General features: G+C 46.5%; 1 protein-coding gene across 3 annotated transcripts in view; it reads left to right on the top strand.

Annotated features, from left to right (window-relative positions):
- ABCC4 (ATP binding cassette subfamily C member 4) overlaps window positions 1-20,064 on the top strand; it is a 246,341-nt gene that overhangs the window by 94,513 nt on the left and 131,764 nt on the right. For all 3 annotated transcript variants that reach the window (XM_034665378.1, XM_034665380.1, XM_034665379.1), the window contains exons 10-14: window positions 4,689-4,778; window positions 5,671-5,862; window positions 13,126-13,220; window positions 13,431-13,517; window positions 19,206-19,302. In XM_034665378.1, coding sequence (XP_034521269.1) covers window positions 4,689-4,778; window positions 5,671-5,862; window positions 13,126-13,220; window positions 13,431-13,517; window positions 19,206-19,302 — 561 coding nt within the window. The remainder of the gene's footprint in view (window positions 1-4,688; window positions 4,779-5,670; window positions 5,863-13,125; window positions 13,221-13,430; window positions 13,518-19,205; window positions 19,303-20,064) is intronic.

The following is a 20,064-nucleotide window of genomic DNA, read 5'->3' as shown; positions in this document are numbered from 1 at the left end:
CTTGGACGTTGGCAGGAGCCAGTTCTGGGCATAGGAAGGGGAAGGCTGAGGAGTCAGGCCACGAGCCACCCCGGTGCTCCCCTGGGACTGATGCCCACCTGCTCTGGGGCTGCAAGTGTCCTAACTGTGGAGCCTTCCTGGCCTCTCATGCATGTGACTCAGAATCTTGCCACCTGTGCCGTGTTTGCCTCCTGTTCACCTGATGGCCGCCGTCCATGCTGACAAAACATAGTATGTGCCCAAACGCAGAGAGCCCCGTCATGCACCATTGCATGTGGGCGCTCACCCCAGGTGCGCTGCCTCACCTGGCCATTTCTGCCTACGTGCAGCAGATCACCTCCAGCTTGATCGTTGTCCTCGAGGTGCACAGTAGCACTTCCAGAAAGCACCGCCGAAGTCCTTTCTGTGAATGCCGTTGAGTTAGAAGGCACCGAGGTCGCTACCACATGCCGTGTATGGTCTGCTTCTGTGCTGAACTGCGCAGCACCGCAGAACGAGCAGTTCTGTTCTTCCAGAGCTTGCTAACACGTTCTCAGCCTTGTTTCTGCGGCTTGCCCTGCAGCACAGGACACTGCATTCTGGTGTGTTGGCTTCGTCTGTGGGAGACTTGTGCCTCACGCCAGGAGAAATGAGAGCCTGTTTGATGACTCAGAGATGGGGAGACTTGGCTGGGGAAGGGGCACAGACCTTGGGGGTTTGGGAGAGAAGCTGAGGCTGAATGCAGCGCATGCTGGGCTGGGAGGCGGAGGGACGTGGATATTCTAACCAGCTGTGCTAGACAGCCGGGTGGGTAGCTGGACAAAGGCCTCACCCACCCCGTTTCATTCATGAAATGAATGCACTTGGTTTCAGCCTGTCAGCTTTGAAGTGCATGGTCCGGTGGGAACCTCTAAGCCACCACATGGCAGGGGTGTTGGCCTGTGTGGTTCATGGCTGCCTCCCCAGGGCCCAGCAGGTGTCTGGCCCAGAGCTCAGGGGCAGGGTGGTTGCATTAGCAGTGACAGAGCGCCCCTGAACTGGCAGATGCTGCCCCCTGCTGGTCACGCTCGAGCAGCATCTGCTCCTGCTGCCGGCACAGGGAAGCGACTCCCTGCCTGGCCCCAGCAAGAAACTCGGAGGTGCAGGGAACAGGAGGCCAGGGTTGGCATGTGGCTTATTAGTTTGTAGTTGTAACTGGGTCAAATGTAGTAAAATAGGAACTACTTAGTTATGAGACATGAAGAAAGGAGTGGAGAAGCTTAAAAAACCGTTTCTTTGTATTGAAATCCAGCTTCTTAATACTTTTTATAATTCTGATAAAATCTGGGGCTGGTTTTTCTTTGGTGATTAAATGTAATTATTGTTGTTTTAGTGTGTACCCATTTTATAATCAGTTCAGTTCTTCCCAGAGAAATTTTTCATTTTGAAAACTATTCAGACCTTTTACTTCTGCTGTGCTTGTTGTCTTTCGGGCATTTTCTTAATTGAACGTACCCGCTCAAGATGTAGAGAGAGGTCTTGAAGCTCATGAGCAGAACATTCAGGTCTGTACCTGTTTGTGGGAAGGCTAGCTCAGCTGGCCAAACTCCACGGCTTATCCGTGGGTTGGATTCTTCCTACCACCATCCCAGGTTGTTGTACTTGCAAGGGATGTTCTGAATAGCAGCTGTGTGCATTTCTCTGCCCTTTGTTTTTGAAGAATCCTTTTTTAGAACGCAGAGGTGGCATTGCCTTGCATCAGCTCTTGGTCAGCTTCCTGTAGTGTGGGAGGACATTTCCCCACCTGTGTTTGCAGAACGCTCGCCCCTTGCAAGCGGTCTTCAGAAAGGGTTTGGGATTCAGATGCATTCACTAGATCCTCAGCCTTGGGGCTGTGCATGATCAGGACTCACAGAAGGATCCCATGGGAAATTAGGTGGAGATCATAACAGGCAGAACCAAGCCCACAGTCCGGATTATCCCCAAATAGTAGCTTTTTAAAAATTCCACCTTAGGGGCGCCTGGGTGGCACAGATATGTTTAAAATCTTTAAAAAAAAAATTCCACCTTAAACAGTTTCTATCAATCTTCTTCTGATATTTTTTTTTTTAAGATTTTTTATTTATTTATTAGAGAGACAGCCAGCGAGAGAGGGAACACAAACAGGGGGAGTGGGAGAGGAAGAAGTAGGCTCCCAGTGGAGGAGCCCGATGTGGGGCTCGATCCCAGGGCTCCGGGATCACGCCCTGAGCTGAAGGCAGATGCTTAACGACTGAGCCACCCAGGCACCCCTCTTCTTTTTTTTTTTTTTTAAAGATTTTATTGATTTATTTGACAGAGATAGAGACAGTCAGTGAGAGAGGGAACACAAGCAGGGGGAGTGGGAGAGGAAGAAGCAGGCTCCCAGCAGAGGAGCCTGACGTGGGGCTCGATCCCGGAACGCCGGGATCACGCCCTGAGCCGAAGGCAGACGCTTAACCGCTGTGCCACCCAGGCGCCCCATAGGCACCCCTCTTCTGATAGTTTTAATTTCTGGGTTTGGACAAACGTTCTTATAGTTGGCGACTACTACTGAGGTCTATAATCTCAATTTAAACTATCCTTCTTTGTACCCTCTGCCTTTTGCTTAAAAGATAATTCCAAGTATTGATTGAAAAGGAAACCTCCTCATTTTGGTTTTTACCATGCTCTGCTAAACTCTCCCTTCTTCAATACACCCTTCAGTCTTAGCAGTTGATTTTCTAATATTTGGAAGTTATATATGGAAATGAATCTAATATGATCTCTTGAAGAATAGATTGAACTGTGGAACTGTAAAGCCGAACTTTTCTTTAACATGAATACTTCGAATTTTTTTAACCCTAAATTTCTTTATCTTAGATTTTTTAAAAAAGATTTTTATTCATTTATTTGAGAGAGCGCGTATGAGCATAGAGGGAGAGGGAGAGGCAACTCTCTGCTGAGCGGAGAGCCTGATGCAGGGCTTAGTCCCAGGACCCTGAGATCATGACTTGAACAGAAGGCAGATGCTTGACTGAGCCACACAGGTGCCCCTTTATCTTAGAATTTATAGAATGTTCAGGAATACAACTTCTGATTAGTGTGATTTTTGCTTTATCCTTTTCCCTTGTGTTGGATTCTGTGCTGTCGTGCACACCTCCATGTGTCTTTTACAATAGAGGTGCTTTGCTGTCCCTATTTAGCTAGGGACAGGTAATGCATGCTACAGGTAGAAAACTCGAACTTTATCACCGTGGCCCACAATCCCATTCTCATTTACTCATTGTTTTTGTTGGTGTTAAACTTGAGCTCTGATTGCAGAGCTTGACCACCACTGACAGCAGTCTTTTTGCCCCTAGTGACGGATAATGTGAAGTGCTTTCTTGCTTCATGAGCATTACTGAGATTCCTTCCTTATCACATGAGAATAGAGAGATTATTGCAGATTTCAAATTACTTATTAGCGAAGAGTCCCTGACATGCCGTGTACTTATGCTGCCACCTTGTGGGGGTTAGTGAAATAGAAGATTAAAACCAAGGGTCATAATGTAAGCTTTAAAAAATCTCCCATACTAAATACAAATCAAAACCAGCATGAGATACCAGCTCACACCAGTCAGAATGGCTAAAATTAACAAGTCAGGAAATGACAGATGTTGGTGAGGATGTGGAGAAAGGGGAGCCCTCTTACCCTGTTGGTGGGAATGCAGGCTGGTGCAGCCACTCTGGAAGACAGTACGGAGGTTCCTCAAAAAGTTAAAAATAGAGCTACTCTATGCCCAGCAATTGTACTACTAAGTATTTATCCAAAGGATACAAACATAGTGATTCGAAGGGACACTTGCACCCCAATGTTTATAGCAGCAATGTCCACAATAGCCAAACTATGGAAAGAGCCTAGATGTCCATCAACTGATGAATGGATAAAGAAGATGTGGTATATACACACGATGGAATATTACTCAGCCATCAAAAAGAATGAGATCTTGCCATTTGCAACTACATGGATAGAACTAGAGGGTATTATGCTAAGTGAAATAATCCAGTCAGAAAAAGACAAATACCATATGATTTTGCTCATATGTGGAATTTAAGAAACAAAACAGATGAACATGGGGAAGGGAAGAAAAAAGATAAAAAAACGAGAGGGAGGCAAACCATAAGAGACTCTTAACTTAGGGAACGAATTGAGGGTTGCTGGAGGGGAGGTGGATGGGGGATGCGGTCATTGGGCGGTGGGCATTAAGGAGGGCACGCAATGTAGTGAACACTGGGCTTTATACACTACTGATGAATCACTAAATCCTACCCCTGAAACGAATAATACAGTATATGTTAATAAATTGAATTTAAATTAAAAAAAATTTAATTGTGACAAAAAAGCCATTCCCATACTGAATATTCTGTCAGCTATATTCTTTTAATGTCACCGTGTGCTAAGAAATTTCCATTTCAGTAGGGTGCCTTGTCATTTCTACCACTTAAATTCTGTGAGTGTCTAGAACTGGGGTCATAATGCAAATCCAGTAAGGGAACAGGTTTTCCGAAAGGCAGCTAAACCCTAGAGAAATAGAGTTGAATGAAAAGGACTCCAGGACACAGTATCTTCAAATAGGAAGGAGACAGATGTGGGTTATGTCATGTATCAGTGACTATGATTTTCTTTTCTTTTCGGGGTGACTTGTGTTACTTTATTGAAATGGGCATATTTTTTAAACTTTGCTTTGTAGGCATCAGAAACCCCAACCCTACAAGGCCTTTCCTTTACTGTGAGACCCGGGGAATTGTTAGCTGTGATCGGACCAGTGGGAGCAGGAAAGGTAAGTCCTAATATTATGTCTTTTGACAGCTCCCTGCCACGCCACATCTCGTATTACATTCTTGAGGTTGGGCCATGTGTCACACAGTTTTGACTTGGGTATATCTAGAATGCATTTCTCAACAGCGGTTCCATGGAGCTTTAGTTTTGCAAGAAGGTTGCGTGGCCAAATCAATTTGGTTAGTGTGTTTTGTGTTTTTTCTTGGTGCTTCAAGTTGCACAGTTTGGAAATGCCTGTCTGGGAGTTGGATATCTCAGTGAGGGAAATTCTTTGTGCCACCATGTGCATGGCGCTGTGCTGGGAGCAAAAGGTACACATGTAAGAAGGCTGGGACTCCTTTGCCCTCAAGAAGCAACCAGGTCGTGGGGCAAGACAGATACGCCAACGATTACTTCAGCTCAGTGTTAGGAGCGTTCTGATAGCGCTAGGCACAGACACACCACGTCTGTAATTTGTGGAAGACTTGAAGGAAGTGTGTGTGCTGCATGATTACTTATGATGGATTTTTTTCTCTTTGTAAACCTGACTCACTTCAGAGTTGCTGATGCATTGGATTGATGAGTTACAGCCTTTGCCTGGGCTCAGGGCCACCGGTGTCAAACCTCAGACTTAGAAAGTGCTATCATGCCAGCTTTCTCTGTTGAGAATGGTCAACACTCTTAGTCCCCCTTTGATTGGGGGGAAACGCCCCTGGGCAGAGCAGGCTGGGATACTCTCTTTTGTGGGTATTCACATGTTCGATTGCGCCTTCCGGGGCCGTACTGTGTTGTAGTGAAAGGGAAGGAGCCCTGTGGTGTCTCGGGGCCCCGGGGCTGGGGCAGGCTGTGAATGGCATGGCCAGTTCTGTGCTGAGCGCTGCTATGCACACGTGCTTGTTTACCCTCTGTTTCAGTCCTCACTGTTAAGTGCCGTTCTGGGGGAGCTTCCCCGGAGCCACGGGCTGGTCAGCGTGCATGGAAGGATCGCCTACGTTTCTCAGCAGCCTTGGGTGTTTTCGGGAACTGTGAGGAGTAACATTTTATTTGGGAAGAAATATGAAAAGGAACGATACGAAAAAGTAATAAAGGCTTGTGCTTTGAAAAAGGTAAGGACTTCGGAGTTACATGTAACTTGAATGTCAGATGATAAACGTGTTGGTTTAAACTATGGGGTTTACGTCCTTTTTTATGTTTGGAAGATCTTTGGACGTTATTTAACACTTCAAGGGGGTCTTGTGGGCAAAGGAACCATATTTATCTGCCCGTGTACCCTGCTGTGTTAATCCTGATGTGATGATGACAGTCACAGGATGCTTTTTTTTGTTGTGGGAAGTTTTATTCACTTTTTTTTTTTCTTTAAAAGAGTTTTATTTATTTAGAGAGCATGAACGAGGGGGAGGGGCAGAGGGAGAGGGAGAACCTCAAGCAGACTCCACGCGGAGCACAGAGCCTGACTTGGGGCTGGATCCCATGACCCTGAGATCCTGACCTGAGCCGAAATCAAGAGCCAGTCACTTAACCGACTGAGCCACCCAGGTGCCCCGAGTTTTATTCACTTTTAACTTTTTAAAGGGACAATTACAAAAATTTGCAAAACAGAGAGAGTCATGTAATCACCCCTCATGTACCCATCCCCCAGCGTCAACCACACTCTGCTGGGGTGAATCTGTCTGCCCTGGCTCCCCTGCTCTCTGCCTTCCCACCCACACCCCGAATTCTGATGCAGATCGTAAACCTCATGTAGTTCATCGGCAGATAGTTCCTTAGGTATCTTGAAAAGGTAAGAATTCCTTTGAAAAGAAGCCATGTTATCATCCTTGAAAAATGACCACGATTCCTTAATATCAGCGTTCTAGTCCAAGTTTACGTTTTCTGAATTATCTCACGAGGGGATCTTGTCACCCGTTGGTTTGAATCGGACTCCACGTAAGGTCTGTTCTTTGCACTTGGTTGATTGATCTCCTGGGTCCCTTTCAGTCCATAGGTCTCCTCTCCACTTGATTTTTCACATGTGATTTATTATTTAAAGAAAAGGAAGTACTTTAAAATTTCGTTGGAATAGTACATCATTTCACAAGGGGAGAGATTGTTTTCAGAAATGACATTGTTTTGCAGAAAATGGCAAGATGAATTGTTTAATTGTGCTTGGGATTTAAGTAAAATGGATGAGTGAATGATGAAAATGGAACTTACCTGATGGGAGAATATAATTTAGAAAAAAAAAAAAAAAAAAAAAAAAAAGGAAAAAAAAGGCACATACTGATACTATGTGACTCCTTTTGGGTTATAAAAATCAGTGGATAATAGCGTTAAAGGGCTCTCCCCGGGGTCTGTTCAATGCAGTCTGGACATCCGACTGTTCCTTTATGCTGTGTGGAAAAGGCTGGGACAGACTTTTAACGGGAGGGTATTGAAGGCTCCAAGCCAGCTTTGTGAGGAAATAGTAATTTTGCTTGAACAGTGGCTTGAACATCATAGATTTTATCAGGTGAGTAGCATTTTATGATGTGGACAAAACATAATTGCCTGTTTAATGGGCTTCTGTTTCTTTCCCCTGGGTCATTGTTAATGAGAGGTGGTGTGTTTTCAGAAATGACATCAAGTTAGCAGTGATGGGCTGGATTTTTGTAAATGGCACGTCTGTATAGGAAGAGGGAGAAAGCAGATGTGAAACAGTAGTAATAACTCCCGTTTATCCCAAGTCCGTGTGCTGATCATTTTTCTGCCTGCTTCCCTGCACGCAGACACATGTGCACACAAAGGTATATGAGTTTTTCATCTTTTACCAGGGCCTTTGATGGCACTGTCCTCATTTTACAGTTGCTAAAACTAGGGCAAGAAGGAGTCTCATCAGCGCAGTGGCTGCCGGGAGTGAGTGGCCAAAGAAGCCAACGTGTGGTCCCCGTACCTTCGTGTTGTCCACTTCTGAAGATTTCAACCCTAACGGGGTACTAGAAGCTGAGGGTTTTCTTTCTCATACTTACACCTCTGCCTTTTCCGTTCGTAAGCCACCAGGTAACCCTGGTCACCGTAATGGCCCTTTAAATACGGGTGGCTGTGCATGTCCAGGAGGAAGGATTTTTTTTTTAAAGATTTTATTTATATGAGAGAGCACTAGAGTGGAGAGGATCAGAGGGAGAAACAGGCTCCCTGCTTGGGGGCGGGTGGGGACTCGAACAGGACTCGATCCTGGGACTCCAGGATCATGACCTGAGCTGAAGGCAGTTGCTTAACTGACTGAGCCACCTGGGCGCCCCAGGAGGAAGAATTTCTAAGAGTAATAGATAAGTACCAACAATCTATATGGCCAGTAACATTCAGACAGATACCCATGCACCCAAATCATGAACAGCATTTTCACATACAATAGAAAAGTAAACCTTTTGCCTTAATTTGCCTCCTAACACTGAGCCAGTTGCAAATGATACGTTTGACATTGACCCCTAACATGACAAGATAAATTATATTCAATTGCCTAAGAGGCTAAGGGAGCATTCCTGAAAAGAAGGAAATTAAATTTATTTGTAGCCTGAATAGATGCCACTTTTTAAATAATGAATAAATTATATGTATATCATTTTTTTTAAAAAGATCTTATTTATTTATTTGAGAGTAAGAGGGAGAGAGAGACAGCACGAGCAGGGGGTGGGGCGGAGGGAGAAGCAGACTCCCTGCTGAGCAGGGAGCCCAACGCGGGGCTCAGTCCCGGGACCCCGAGATCATGACCTGAGCCAAAGGCAGACGCTTAACCGACTGAGCCACGCAGGCGCCCCAACAACCATTTCTGAAATAAAATGGGAAGATAAGAATTAATCACACTAAGCAACATCGATTTGGGCTGATGACCTAGAAAGTGACCTTGTAGTGAGTTATGGAACAGGTAGATGTTTCTTAGGATGAGAGGCAATAATGATCTTACAGCACCTGATTGATAGGGACATCACAAGCATTCGACAAATGTTAGAATCATGTGGAAGAGATAGTAGCTCTTAATTTTAAGAGCAGCCAATTTTGGGTAGAATCACATCTGTAAAATGTGACATGTTAGGAAGAAGGCATTTGAGTCTATAACTTCCATTATTTGAGTTGATAATTGTGTAGGTGCTCTAACACATTACATAAATTACCAATAAAAATACTGTTTTAACATAAATGATGGATCATGTGACATTTGCATATTGTACCACTTGAAGACTTTTGAGCATTTTTAGGCAATACATATTTGAAGGTACAGCATTGATAAATTCAAGTTTAATATTTTCCCACATAGATCCCTTGAATTTATAAGCCCCTCTGGGGTGCTCACAGGCTTATAGTTTCTTTTCACATTTACTACATTTCTGCCAACTTGGACATTTTCTTTTCTGATCACCTTGACGGTTATAGAATAAGTATGGTTTTATCTTCAGTTTTTTTATCTCAGTTGGGATAACTTTTGCTCACCTATGACTTAATAGGAAATAAGTGAGTACATAAGGGATATATGAGGTTAATCAAAATATGGAGAAGGAGTTATTGATACTTCTGTGTGTGTAGATATAGAGGTCAAGTCTTAGCTAATTTTGATATTTTAAGTTCACTTTTTTATTATTTTTTAAAGATTTATTTATTTGACAGAGCGTGAGGGCGAGCGTGCACAAGCAGGGGGAGTGGCAGGCAGAGGGAGAAGGAGAAGCAGGCTCCCTGATGAGCAGGGAACTCTGCAGGACTGGATCCCAGGACCCCGAGACCACAACCCAAGCCAAGGGCAGATGCTTAACTGACTGAGCCACCCAGGCGCCCTCACTTTCTATTTTAAATACACTTTTTTTAAAAAAAAAGATTTTATTTATTATTCATTTGAAGGGGGCACACACAAGCAGGGGGAGCAGCAGAGGGAGAGGGAGGAACAGACTCCCCGCTAAGCAGGGAGCCCAACGCAGGGCTCCATCCCAGGACCCTGGGGTCATGACTGAGCCAAAGGCAGATGCTTAACCAACTCAGCCACCCAGGTGCCCCTTAAATTCACTTCTGAATGTACTTTTCAGTAACTACTTGGGGCAGCATGATGAGGAAGGAAGAATAAAAGGCTACGTATGAATTGAGAGGAGCTCTGTTCAAATTCCCCCCCATTCCTTTTAACAGCTGACGGTCCTTAGACCATTATATAACCTGGTCTCAGTTTCCTCTCCTGTGAAACGGGGCTAATACTTTGCAGCTTGTGAAGATTAGAGATCATCGTTATCAGGCATCCAGGCGTGCCAGGCTTGGGGCATCAGTCTTACCATCAAGGAGCTGGGGGAGGTAAGCTGTGCACACGTGTATAGATTATGATGCGGAATAAGGTGGGCCCTTTGTGAGAAATACCAAGTCTTGGGAATCCGCTAAAAGAAGGATGACTTGTGATTGGGAAACTTGGGGATGGTTTCATGGAAGAGAGTATTTGAGCTGGGCCTGGAAGGGTGGGTGGGGTACTGACAGGCCATGTTAGGAAGGCCAATCACAGAAGAAAAGTGATGACTGGAGGCCTGGATGTCCTGCTGTTTGACTCTGGGATCCAGCCCTCCTTGGGCCCAGGCCTCACAGCTGACTGCCATAAGCCATCACCAGTCTGCTCAGGGGTATTTCTCCTGAAGTCTCCACCGTCACCAAAGGGCTCCTGTAGTTTTCTGGCTTGGTGGCGTCCAGGCAGCAGAGCCATTTCTTGGCTTTCCCTCTGGTCTCTATGTCTGCTTTTTAGTGAAAACCATTACAGATAAAATAGTAGGTTAAATGTGACTGAGATGTAACTAATGTTAGAATACCTTCTGCTCATTGGGAAGATTTGGAAATACATGCTCAACTCAGGCTCTTCCCTTTAACCAAACCAGAAAATTGTGGCTAGGAAAGTAGCCTGACTCAGATTTTTACTTTATATTCTTTGAAATGTTTTTCCTCTCTGAGGCTTGTCCATAAATAGTTTGCAGAGTCAACAACACACTCAAAGTCCCACTACTGGGCTCTGAGCGAGTCCATGCCTTATTCTCTAACTGCTAAAAGCAAGGATGGATTTGAAGTGCCTTCTGTAGAGAGTGGCTCAGATTGCTTTGCTACAGTCTGGTGCTATTTTGAGGAGGAAAACAAAGCCACATAAAATCAAGGCTTAAAAACTAAGAACACTTTGCAAGGACTCTCAGCAGTGGATCGGATGCCGAGTAAACTGTGTGCATGTGGGTGGGCGCGGGAAGGCTGGGAGCCTGTTTCAGAACGGCTGGTTGTTTTTCATGGAAACCAAAAGGGAGAGACGGTGAATTCTGAGCGCAGCAAGGAAGTAATGGGAAATAATGGATTTTCATGATTGAGCAATTGCTGCCTTTCATTTATTGCCGTCCAGTGGAGCTCTGAGCATGCAGGGAATTCTGTGTGCCTCTGGGGCCCTCAGGGTGTGGGTGAGGGTGGAGACACTCTCTGTCCCTTCTCTGTTCAGTGGCGTGCTTTGCATGTTACGATTCACACTGTGAATGAGGTCCCATTGTGGGTTTGATCCGAAAATATGTATCTGTCACTAAGAGCAAGTTACAGTTGATTGTGTCCTGTGTATAGACGGTGTCTGTCCATGTGTTTGATTGTTACAGCACCCTTGAGCTTCGCCATTCTTGTCTCTCCACATTGTATCGAAGAGGAAAAAGAGGCTTTAGTGAGGTCAAAGCGTTGCTTGTCCTGGATGTTCCAACATGCTTTCTTCCCAGATTGGCCAAAGTAGAGACCAGGGGATGAGGGCTCATTTATAGAAAGGTGTTGCTGTGTATTCTAGGTCGATGCTTGAGAGGTGTGGTCGATAACCAACATCCTCCCCCAAACTCTGCTGGTCTCTGCCAGGAGCTTCAGAGCTTTGGGTAAAACTTGGTAGATTCTCACATCTTCATGTCCCAGTTTATTCTTTATAGCTTTGAGTTTTACCTGGCTTGCATGGAATAAACAACTCCTTCGTTCACTGGATTAGATCAGTGTCCCTCGATCACACTGTTACCGCCCTTCTGTTTTTCCTGCTCAGACTGTTCTCTTTGCTCGTGTTTCTTGTACAAATCTCGTCTTTCACTCTATCACCATGCCTTAAATGTGAAGACAACGGTCAGCTGTTAACCTTTCTGCAAGGGTGAGGGGCTGAGGCCGAGATCAGCAAACTGGCCAGTTAAGACACACTTCTTCTTTGAGAAACTAAGTCCCAGGGCTTCCCAAGCCGTGGGTGAGCTGCCAGCTCTCACAAGTAGCCCTGGCACCGATGTCCAGACTTGCACATCCAGCTGCAACCTGACGTCCTCAGTGGGCGTCTCAGCTTGCCCATAATAACCAAGATCTCAGCTTGCACCCACTGTCTCCCCAGCTTCGTAAGTGGTGAGGCTGTTCTTGCCCTTTCTCACGTGGAGGACAGTACATCATTCCATCTCCACCGCCACAACCCACACCTGTTCATCAGCAGGTCTTACAGGCTCCACCTTTGAATTTTCTCTGGAATGTGCCCAGTGCTCTCCGAGTCTACTGCCCTGTCTCTGGTTCTAGCCACTGTCTTTGCTCACCTACGTTAACACAGTCCCGTCCTCATGTGCGCCCTGCTTCACTCTTTGCCCCTTAATAACTATGTTCCACAGAGAGACAAGAGGGATTTCTGAAAAACCTAAGCCAGGTCACGTCCTCCTCCCTACATCCCCTCTCCATTTCACTGGGGGTGAAACTCATGGCCTTCCCTTCTTATCTCTGCCCTTGGTCTCCCCATTCTTTACTCTTTCTCTCCAGCTTTGCTGACCTCCCTGCTAGTTCTTGAACACGTTGGGCACGTGCCATTTGCACTTGCTCGTTCCTGCACGTGGAACATGTTTTGGGTCCGTGCAGGCGCCCTCGTCTGTCTATAAAAGCCCCTCCACTCAGAGCCCTTCCCGACCCCCATGTAGGATTTTTTCCCCTGTCCCTTTGTCCCCGAGCTGGCTTATTATTTTTTCTTCTTAGTACTTAGGACTTGCCCTCATGCTAATTTTTCATATTGTCAATCTCCCTCTATGGAAACTCAAGCCGAAGGCAGACGCTTAACCGCTGTGCCACCCAGGCGCCCCAGGAATTTTGTCTTTTTTTACTACCAAATTCAGTGTGCCCGGAACAATGCCAGACATCTGGTTAATGTTCGGTAAACATCAGTTAAGATGGTGAAATGCACAAACACTGTGGGAAAAGCTGCAAAATGAAAGCAAAAAGCTCTGAGTTTTTTTGGAAAGGTTCGAGGTTACCATTTAGTCACTTGGAATATATTTATCGCTATTGATCACGTACAGGTACGAAGAACCAGTACTGGAAGTTTCGGATGACAGGAGAACACATTTGAAATCTTTTTTCCCCCCCTCCTTTCTGTCTCCATGCAGGATTTGCAGCTTTTGGAGGACGGAGATTTAACCGTGATAGGCGATCGGGGAGCCACGCTGAGCGGAGGGCAGAAGGCCCGGGTCAACCTCGCAAGGTACCCACGGTTTGGTTGCACGTGCTCCGTGCGCTGCTCCCGGGGGTGGCTGAGCCGAGATCGCCTGCCGCGTGGCGGGGGGCAAGCGCCACGTTATTCCATCGGCCCTCAGAGTGAACGCGCCCCGAGTTGTTGAAGGCTGTCGCGACTGGAAGATGAGATCCAGGGACCTGGGTGTTCCGCCGTCTGATGTTGTCTTCTGTTTTCTAGAGCGGTGTATCAGGACGCAGACGTCTACCTCCTGGACGATCCTCTCAGTGCGGTAGATGCACAAGTCGGCAGGCACTTGTTTGAACTGTGAGTTTGCCCGTGTTGGTCATTTCCGCATTCTCAGAACCCTGTAGAGTTTGGGGAAAGGCGCTCGGGGAAGCCGGGGTGCTTTGGAAGACCCCACTTGTCCTGCTGCGGTGTCCCTCCTTCTCCTCCCTGCCCTCCACGGAAGATCTGTTTTAGAGACATTTTTAGAGAAAACAAGGAAGACCCAGCTGGTGCTCGCTGTGTGTGGCGTGAGTGGGGGACATGCTTTAGGGGGTGAAGAAACGGATGGCAGGTGTCCCCTTGCTGCTTACCGTTGATCACCAAGACACTGTTGGTGGGATAAGAAAGTGGATGTGCAGTTTTTTAATTGAAGAATGGGACTTGGTAACATGACACTTGGCTCCCAGTTCTTTCCCTTCATCATTTTAGTTGCTGGCACGTTAGAAGTGCAGTTTCTTCAAACCAACATAGCANCAAGACACTGTTGGTGGGATAAGAAAGTGGATGTGCAGTTTTTTAATTGAAGAATGGGACTTGGTAACATGAGACTTGGCTCCCAGTTCTTTCCCTTCATCTAAATTTTAGTTGCTGGCACGTTAGAAGTGCAGTTTCTTCAAACCAACATAGCACTTCTGTGGCGTGGCCTCGCTGCTTCGTGCTAATTACCCTATAGGTCAGGAAATACTTGGTAAAGTCTAGAATTTAAGAATGACTTACTCCAGGGGCACCTGGGTGGCTCAGTCGTTAAGCATCTGCCTTCGGCTGAGGTCATGATCCCAGCATTCTCAGATCAAGCCCCACATCAGGCTCCCTGGTCGGCAGGGAGCCTGCTTCTCCCTCTCCCACAACCCCTGCTGGTGTTCCCTCTCTCGCTGTGTCTCTCTCTGTCCAATAAATGAATAAGATCTTAAAAAAAAAAAAAAGAATGACTTACTCCGTATCACCGTGTGGCTTCCTGGATTCTTACTAGAATTAATACGTAAGACCCCCACATGTAGGGTTAACTTGAATTTGAAACCAGATATCTAGAATCTGCCTCACCTGCTGACTCTCACTTTGTGTTCCTGGAATTTGTTTTCATTGGATCTTGCTTTGTCACCACACGACTGAAGTAGGACAGCTCTGAATCTTTTCTGTACGGACTGTAACCTAACATACGTGACTCGTGCTCTCTGTGGAGTCCAGGCTGCCATATTTGGAAGCATCATGAATGTGCTCTTGCTAAAATGGCATCCACGTCTACCCCATAGTTACCTTACTGTTCATTGTCAAAGCCAGTGAGCGCTTTCCATGCACTTCCTGAAGCCCTAATGTGTGCACTGAGGTTGATGTTCTTGCAAATGATGTTGCACAAAACATCTTCATTTACAGAGGAGGACTTAAGCAGCAGAGATAGATTTTCTCCCAGTCCTAGAGGCTGAAATTCCAGATCAGGGTGTTGGCGCCTTGGTTTCTTCTGAGACCTCTCTCCTTGGCTGGCTGATGGCTGCCTTCTTACCGTGTCCTCATAGGGCCTTGCCTCTGTGCACGTGCACCGTTGGTGGCTTTCTCCTTATGTCCTCTCTCTCTCTCTTTTTTAAGATTTATTTGAGAGAGAGTGTGTGTATGCATGATTTGGGGGGAGGGGCAGAGGGAGAGAATCTCAAGCAGACTCCCCACTGAGTATGGAGCCCAAAGTGGGGCTCAGTCTCACAACCCCTGAAATCATGACCTGAGCCAAAATCAAGAGTCAGGCACTTAACTGACTGAGCCACCCAGATGCCCCATCTCCGTATGTCCTAATCTCTTCTAAGGATACAGGACAGGTTGGGTAAGGGCCCACCATCAAGGCCTCATTTTTTAACTTAATTTCCTCTTTAGAGGTCCAGTCACCAAATTCTAAATTACTGGGGATTAAGGCATCAACATGTGAGTTTTGGGGGTGGGATAGGGAGACACAATTCATTTAAAGTCCTAAGTAGCAAAGTAAAGGGATTTTAACAGAGCTAGCAGCATGAGGCGGCTCTGGGGTGGGGATACGAGGAGCCTGGGACTCAGTGTCTCCTCAGTGTGGGTTCCTAACATGACTTCCCCCCTCCCCTGCCCCGAGTGTGTATGTATGAAGTGCTTAGATTTGGGGTGACAACACGTTCTGGAGATAGGTCGGGGTGATGGATGGTTGCACCACAGTGCGAGTGTCCATAATGCCATTGGGATATATGCTTACAAATAGTTAAAACAGTAAGCGTTATGCAAATTTTACCACAGTTTAAAGAAAAAGTGTATAGCAGCAGTGACTATTGGAGAACTCGGAGAGCCAATACTTGATACTTGACATGGCCTCCAGCTCTTTGATCTGACCCCCTTGCCTGTCCCTTCCTGGTCATGACTTGATGAATTTTCCCTCAGGGAAGTGCCTTGTGGCTTGTGACTGAGTTCAGTGATAGGGCCCAGTGCTGTGACTGAGATTCCCTGCCCCGCACCCTTGGTGGCATCAGGAGCAGCCCAGCCTCACTATCCCTAGAGCCTCACCCTGAAGTCAAGAATGTGTGTCACCCCGTCCTGGGTGGGTCTGCAAGTTCTCCATCACTCCAGGAGCAGAGTCCACTGGCCGCTGCGTTTGGGTCACTTGGGAGGAGAGAAGGCATTCTCTTTGCTGAGTATTTGTGTGCTTATCACAGAAGCTCCCCCAAGTTCTTCTTTGAACATGGGAGGTGTTTATAAAGTCCTCTCGGGTTTAATGGCTTTGGATATACACTTGATAGAAGCAAGCTTGTTAAAATTGTTGTTTGCTAATCAGAACCACGTTCTTTGGGGAAACTTAGGGCAGGGAGCACGAATGCAATTTAGGAAATCACTCAGCAGCAGCTGGAGAATGTTCTCAACGAGCTAGAAAATTGGACTGAACAATATGCTATGAAAGATGGCGGTTGTGTTGAGCTCAGTAATGTGAAGTGTTTTGTATTAAAAGTGAATGAATTACACTTCTATTCGCCATTAACAGTTTACTTCAGTCGTGAATATACATCCAAGGTTATTAAGGTTTGCGAGTTTTACAACTATATGTTGTAAACGTTTACATGGATTCTGTCACATGCAGAAGGTCGGAGGCCCTTAGGTGAACGGGTTTCAGTCTAACCTGTTTTGGCTGTGGAGCCTGTCCTACTTGGGAAAGCCCCCTCCCCCAGGCCCCCTATTTCCTGCATAATCAGTTCTTTGAGTCTGTCCTTACTGGATCTCCCCACACTGCCGCCTGCTCTGTTCACCTTTGCTGTTTCAGGCCTTCACAGACCCCCCTCATGTGCAGGGTGCAGCTGCACGACCTCAAACGCCGAGCAAGGTTCTTTGCCCTCTGCCCCATCCCCCATTCCAGCACATCCCCACCCTGTGCCCTTCTGTCTTCCCACAGCCTGCGGTGCACTGTACTTGGTCACTGTTGAGTTCTCCCCACACCCGACCCCACGGTGAATGCACCAAGGCACCTTTGTGCAGGATGGTTTCTGTTCCCAGAGCCGCTGCACCTGCTGTACCCTCTTGCAGGGATGTTCGCCCAGATAGTCTCATGGTCCTTGTGTCCCCTACATCCAAGATGGCAGCCCGCACCTGGCTTTTTCTTCATGGCAGACATCACGCCCTGAGAGTACATTTTCTGTGTTTGTTGAATGATCCTCCTTCCACATAATGCAGAGTGTTTGCTGTTTTCTGGTCTGTGGGTGTCCTCTTTACTTAGAACAGTGCCTGGCACCTCAACAGATGTCTGTCAATGGAATGAATGAGGGCAGTGACTGTCTTACTTATATCCCCTCTACCAAGTTCATGGCCCTTCTTAACACAGCCCTTACAGAGGTTAAGAGTTAAATAACTTGTTACTGAATCATGTTTTTTTTTATGGCACGACTTGGAAATTTTTACTCTTAAAAATTTGGCAAATAGGGTATTTTCCTGGAGGTTTTGATTAAAAAGCATAATTTAGAAAAAATTTAAAGCCATCACCTAATAACATCATTATATTCCTTTATCTGTGGTAGATGTTAGGAGGAAACTTTTGCGTGGGCCCATCTTGGTCATAGCAGCCCATCAGATTCGGTTAACAGCCCCTTCAGGGACTGCCAGCACGGAATCGGGAATGAAGGAGAAACAATTCCATTAGATGCTTTAGTGCTAAGCTGGAAGAGGGGTTTACTCGGTCAGCACGCTTAGGAATGAAAGCCTCACCAGGACCTGTAAAAAGGGAAACAATCCTTCTGGACGCGAAGGATGGAATAATAGTATATACATCTATATCCTGGGGTCTTCTGATCTCAGACCCAGCCTCAAGTCTCCTTAGGACTTCACTATCCTGAGTCCAAAGCAAAGGGCCAGTTGTGGGTTAGGGAAGAGGGTGAATGGTCCACTTACCCAGCGGATCAGCGCTCTTCCCACAACATGCCCTGTGAGTTGTCAGCAGTCTTATTTTGCGATGAAGGCACTGAGGTTCGTAGAGGTCTAGTAGCTCACCTGACCATGTCAGGCTGTAAGAGGGCTTTGAACTACAGTCTGGCTGCCTCCAGAACTCTTGATCTGACCCATATGAGCAGGTGGAGTTGTGGCCCGATGTTGCCAAGATCTGCTTTGCCAGGGCCTCGGGCTCCCAGAACGTGTCCCTGCGCCCTGTCTGTGGTCCGGCAGCCCCGACCTGGGCTACTCGCTTAGCCGGAGAGGATGCAGGCCATGGCGGAGTGCAGCTCCTAGGGGTCTACATTCAAAATGAGGAGCAGCTTGAGTTACTATAGAAAATACCGGAGTGTTGAGTACTAAGAGGGGCGGCTCTTGTCTGAGAGAATCGGTGTGTCCTTTGAGCCATTGGATGATTTCCACTATGATTTGGGCCATTTGGAATCTCTTCTTTCATGTTCATATTGGGAAGGTTTTCAGTCCTAATGAAAGAAGATGTGCTTCCTGGATGGGACTGTGGGGACGTTGTAGACACTGATCGAGGCCATGCCAGCATTTGTCTTCTAATAGTATTTAGGAAGAAGTGTCTAGAAAATGCACTTTGGAGGCACCTGGGTGGCTCAGTCCGTCAGCTCAGGTCATGACCCCGGGGTCCTGGGTTCGAACCCCATGGCAGGCTCCACGCTCAGCAGGGAGTCTGCTTAGGGATTCTCACCCTCTCCCTGTGCCCCTCTCCCTGCTCGTGCGCTTGCTCTCTCCCCCTCAAATAAATAAAATATTAAGGAAAAAGAGAAAAGAGAATGCACTTTGGTGAAGGTCACTGAGTATTTAGGATTTTCTTTTGGCTAGTATATACATCATAAATCATAATCACCTAGGAGACTAAGAAAAATGGACACATTTCTGTATGACCTAGACCCCTCCTTCTCCCATTCCTATACAGGGATGAAATAACTAGTATTTTCGTTTAGTCAGGTTTTGGAATCTCAGTATTGCTCAATTATTTTTCATCATGAAATATATAAATAATCGTTGAGTTTTAGTTGGTGGGGAGCCCTTAACACTTGCTGGCTCCTTCAGTGGACTGCTTTTTAAAATCTCTTAGCAGCGCTAGATGCAAGTTTGCTGCTGATACATTTGAGGGCCTGGTTGGGTTCATTGATTTGCATTTGTACTTGATTTGTATTTGCACTAGTACTTAATCTTTGACTCCTGTGTTGTCTTTGTCTCATTGTGTTTTCAAAATGTGTGTTTTTCCATTTGGAACACCCCCATTAATGTGGTTTTTGCATACTGTTCCTTTTACATTTGTAGGTGTATTTGCCAAACCTTGCATGAGAAGATCACAATCTTAGTGACTCATCAGTTGCAGTACCTAAAAGCTGCAAGTCAGATTCTGATACTGAAAGATGTAAGTAATTTCTAGAAGTCTGTGGAACTTGCTAGCACTCAGGTGTGCTGACGGTGAGACCTCCCAGCAGGTCCGTGCTTGGGTTTGTGCTGAACTCCCTCTCCTTCCTCAGTTTTGCATCCTGTTCTCCCCAGAGCTGGTACTCATGCCTTTGAGCATGAATCCAAACACATGTAGAAATGTAACTATTGCCGAGCCATTTAATCCTAAAGTAGATAAAATTGCTACCTCAGAGTTATAAATTACAGCTGTTCTGGTAAAATCATTTGGGATAATGATGCTATTTTAGTTAGAGCTTTTGTTTTCCTCTTCCACGACGTACATCAAAGTGTATTATTTGGAGATTAGAGCTACGCAGACATGTTTGTGTCTATTTGTCATCTGCAGTTTCCTGAAAGAGCGTCTTCCGTTGATAACAGGCGTGGTTGGGGGGTAACAGGCCCCTGGTGGAGCTGTGCTCTCCAAGGTGTCGTCAGTCGCTGGTCTCCCAGCACAGGGCTTTGTGCATGCCCGGTACGTGGGAGACTGGGCAGCAGTAAGTCAGACCAGTTCCTGCCATCATGGAGTTTCCATGCTCACGGGGATGGATGTAAGGAAGGAATTGGGTGGGGCGCGGCTGATAGCATGGCTGCCTCCCTGGGGAGGTGGTGCCGCAGGGGACCTGGGTGGAACGAAGGTGCTGGCCAGGCAGTCGTCTGGGGGAGAGGTGGCCAAGGCGGGTGGTCCAGCTGCAGGATCCTAAGGAAGGGCCTGACCTGGCAT

This window comes from Ailuropoda melanoleuca, chromosome 7 (genome assembly GCF_002007445.2).
Source record: "Ailuropoda melanoleuca isolate Jingjing chromosome 7, ASM200744v2, whole genome shotgun sequence".
Taxonomy (NCBI): Eukaryota; Metazoa; Chordata; class Mammalia; order Carnivora; family Ursidae; genus Ailuropoda; species Ailuropoda melanoleuca.
This window is presented reverse-complemented; position numbering and strand designations above follow the sequence as displayed.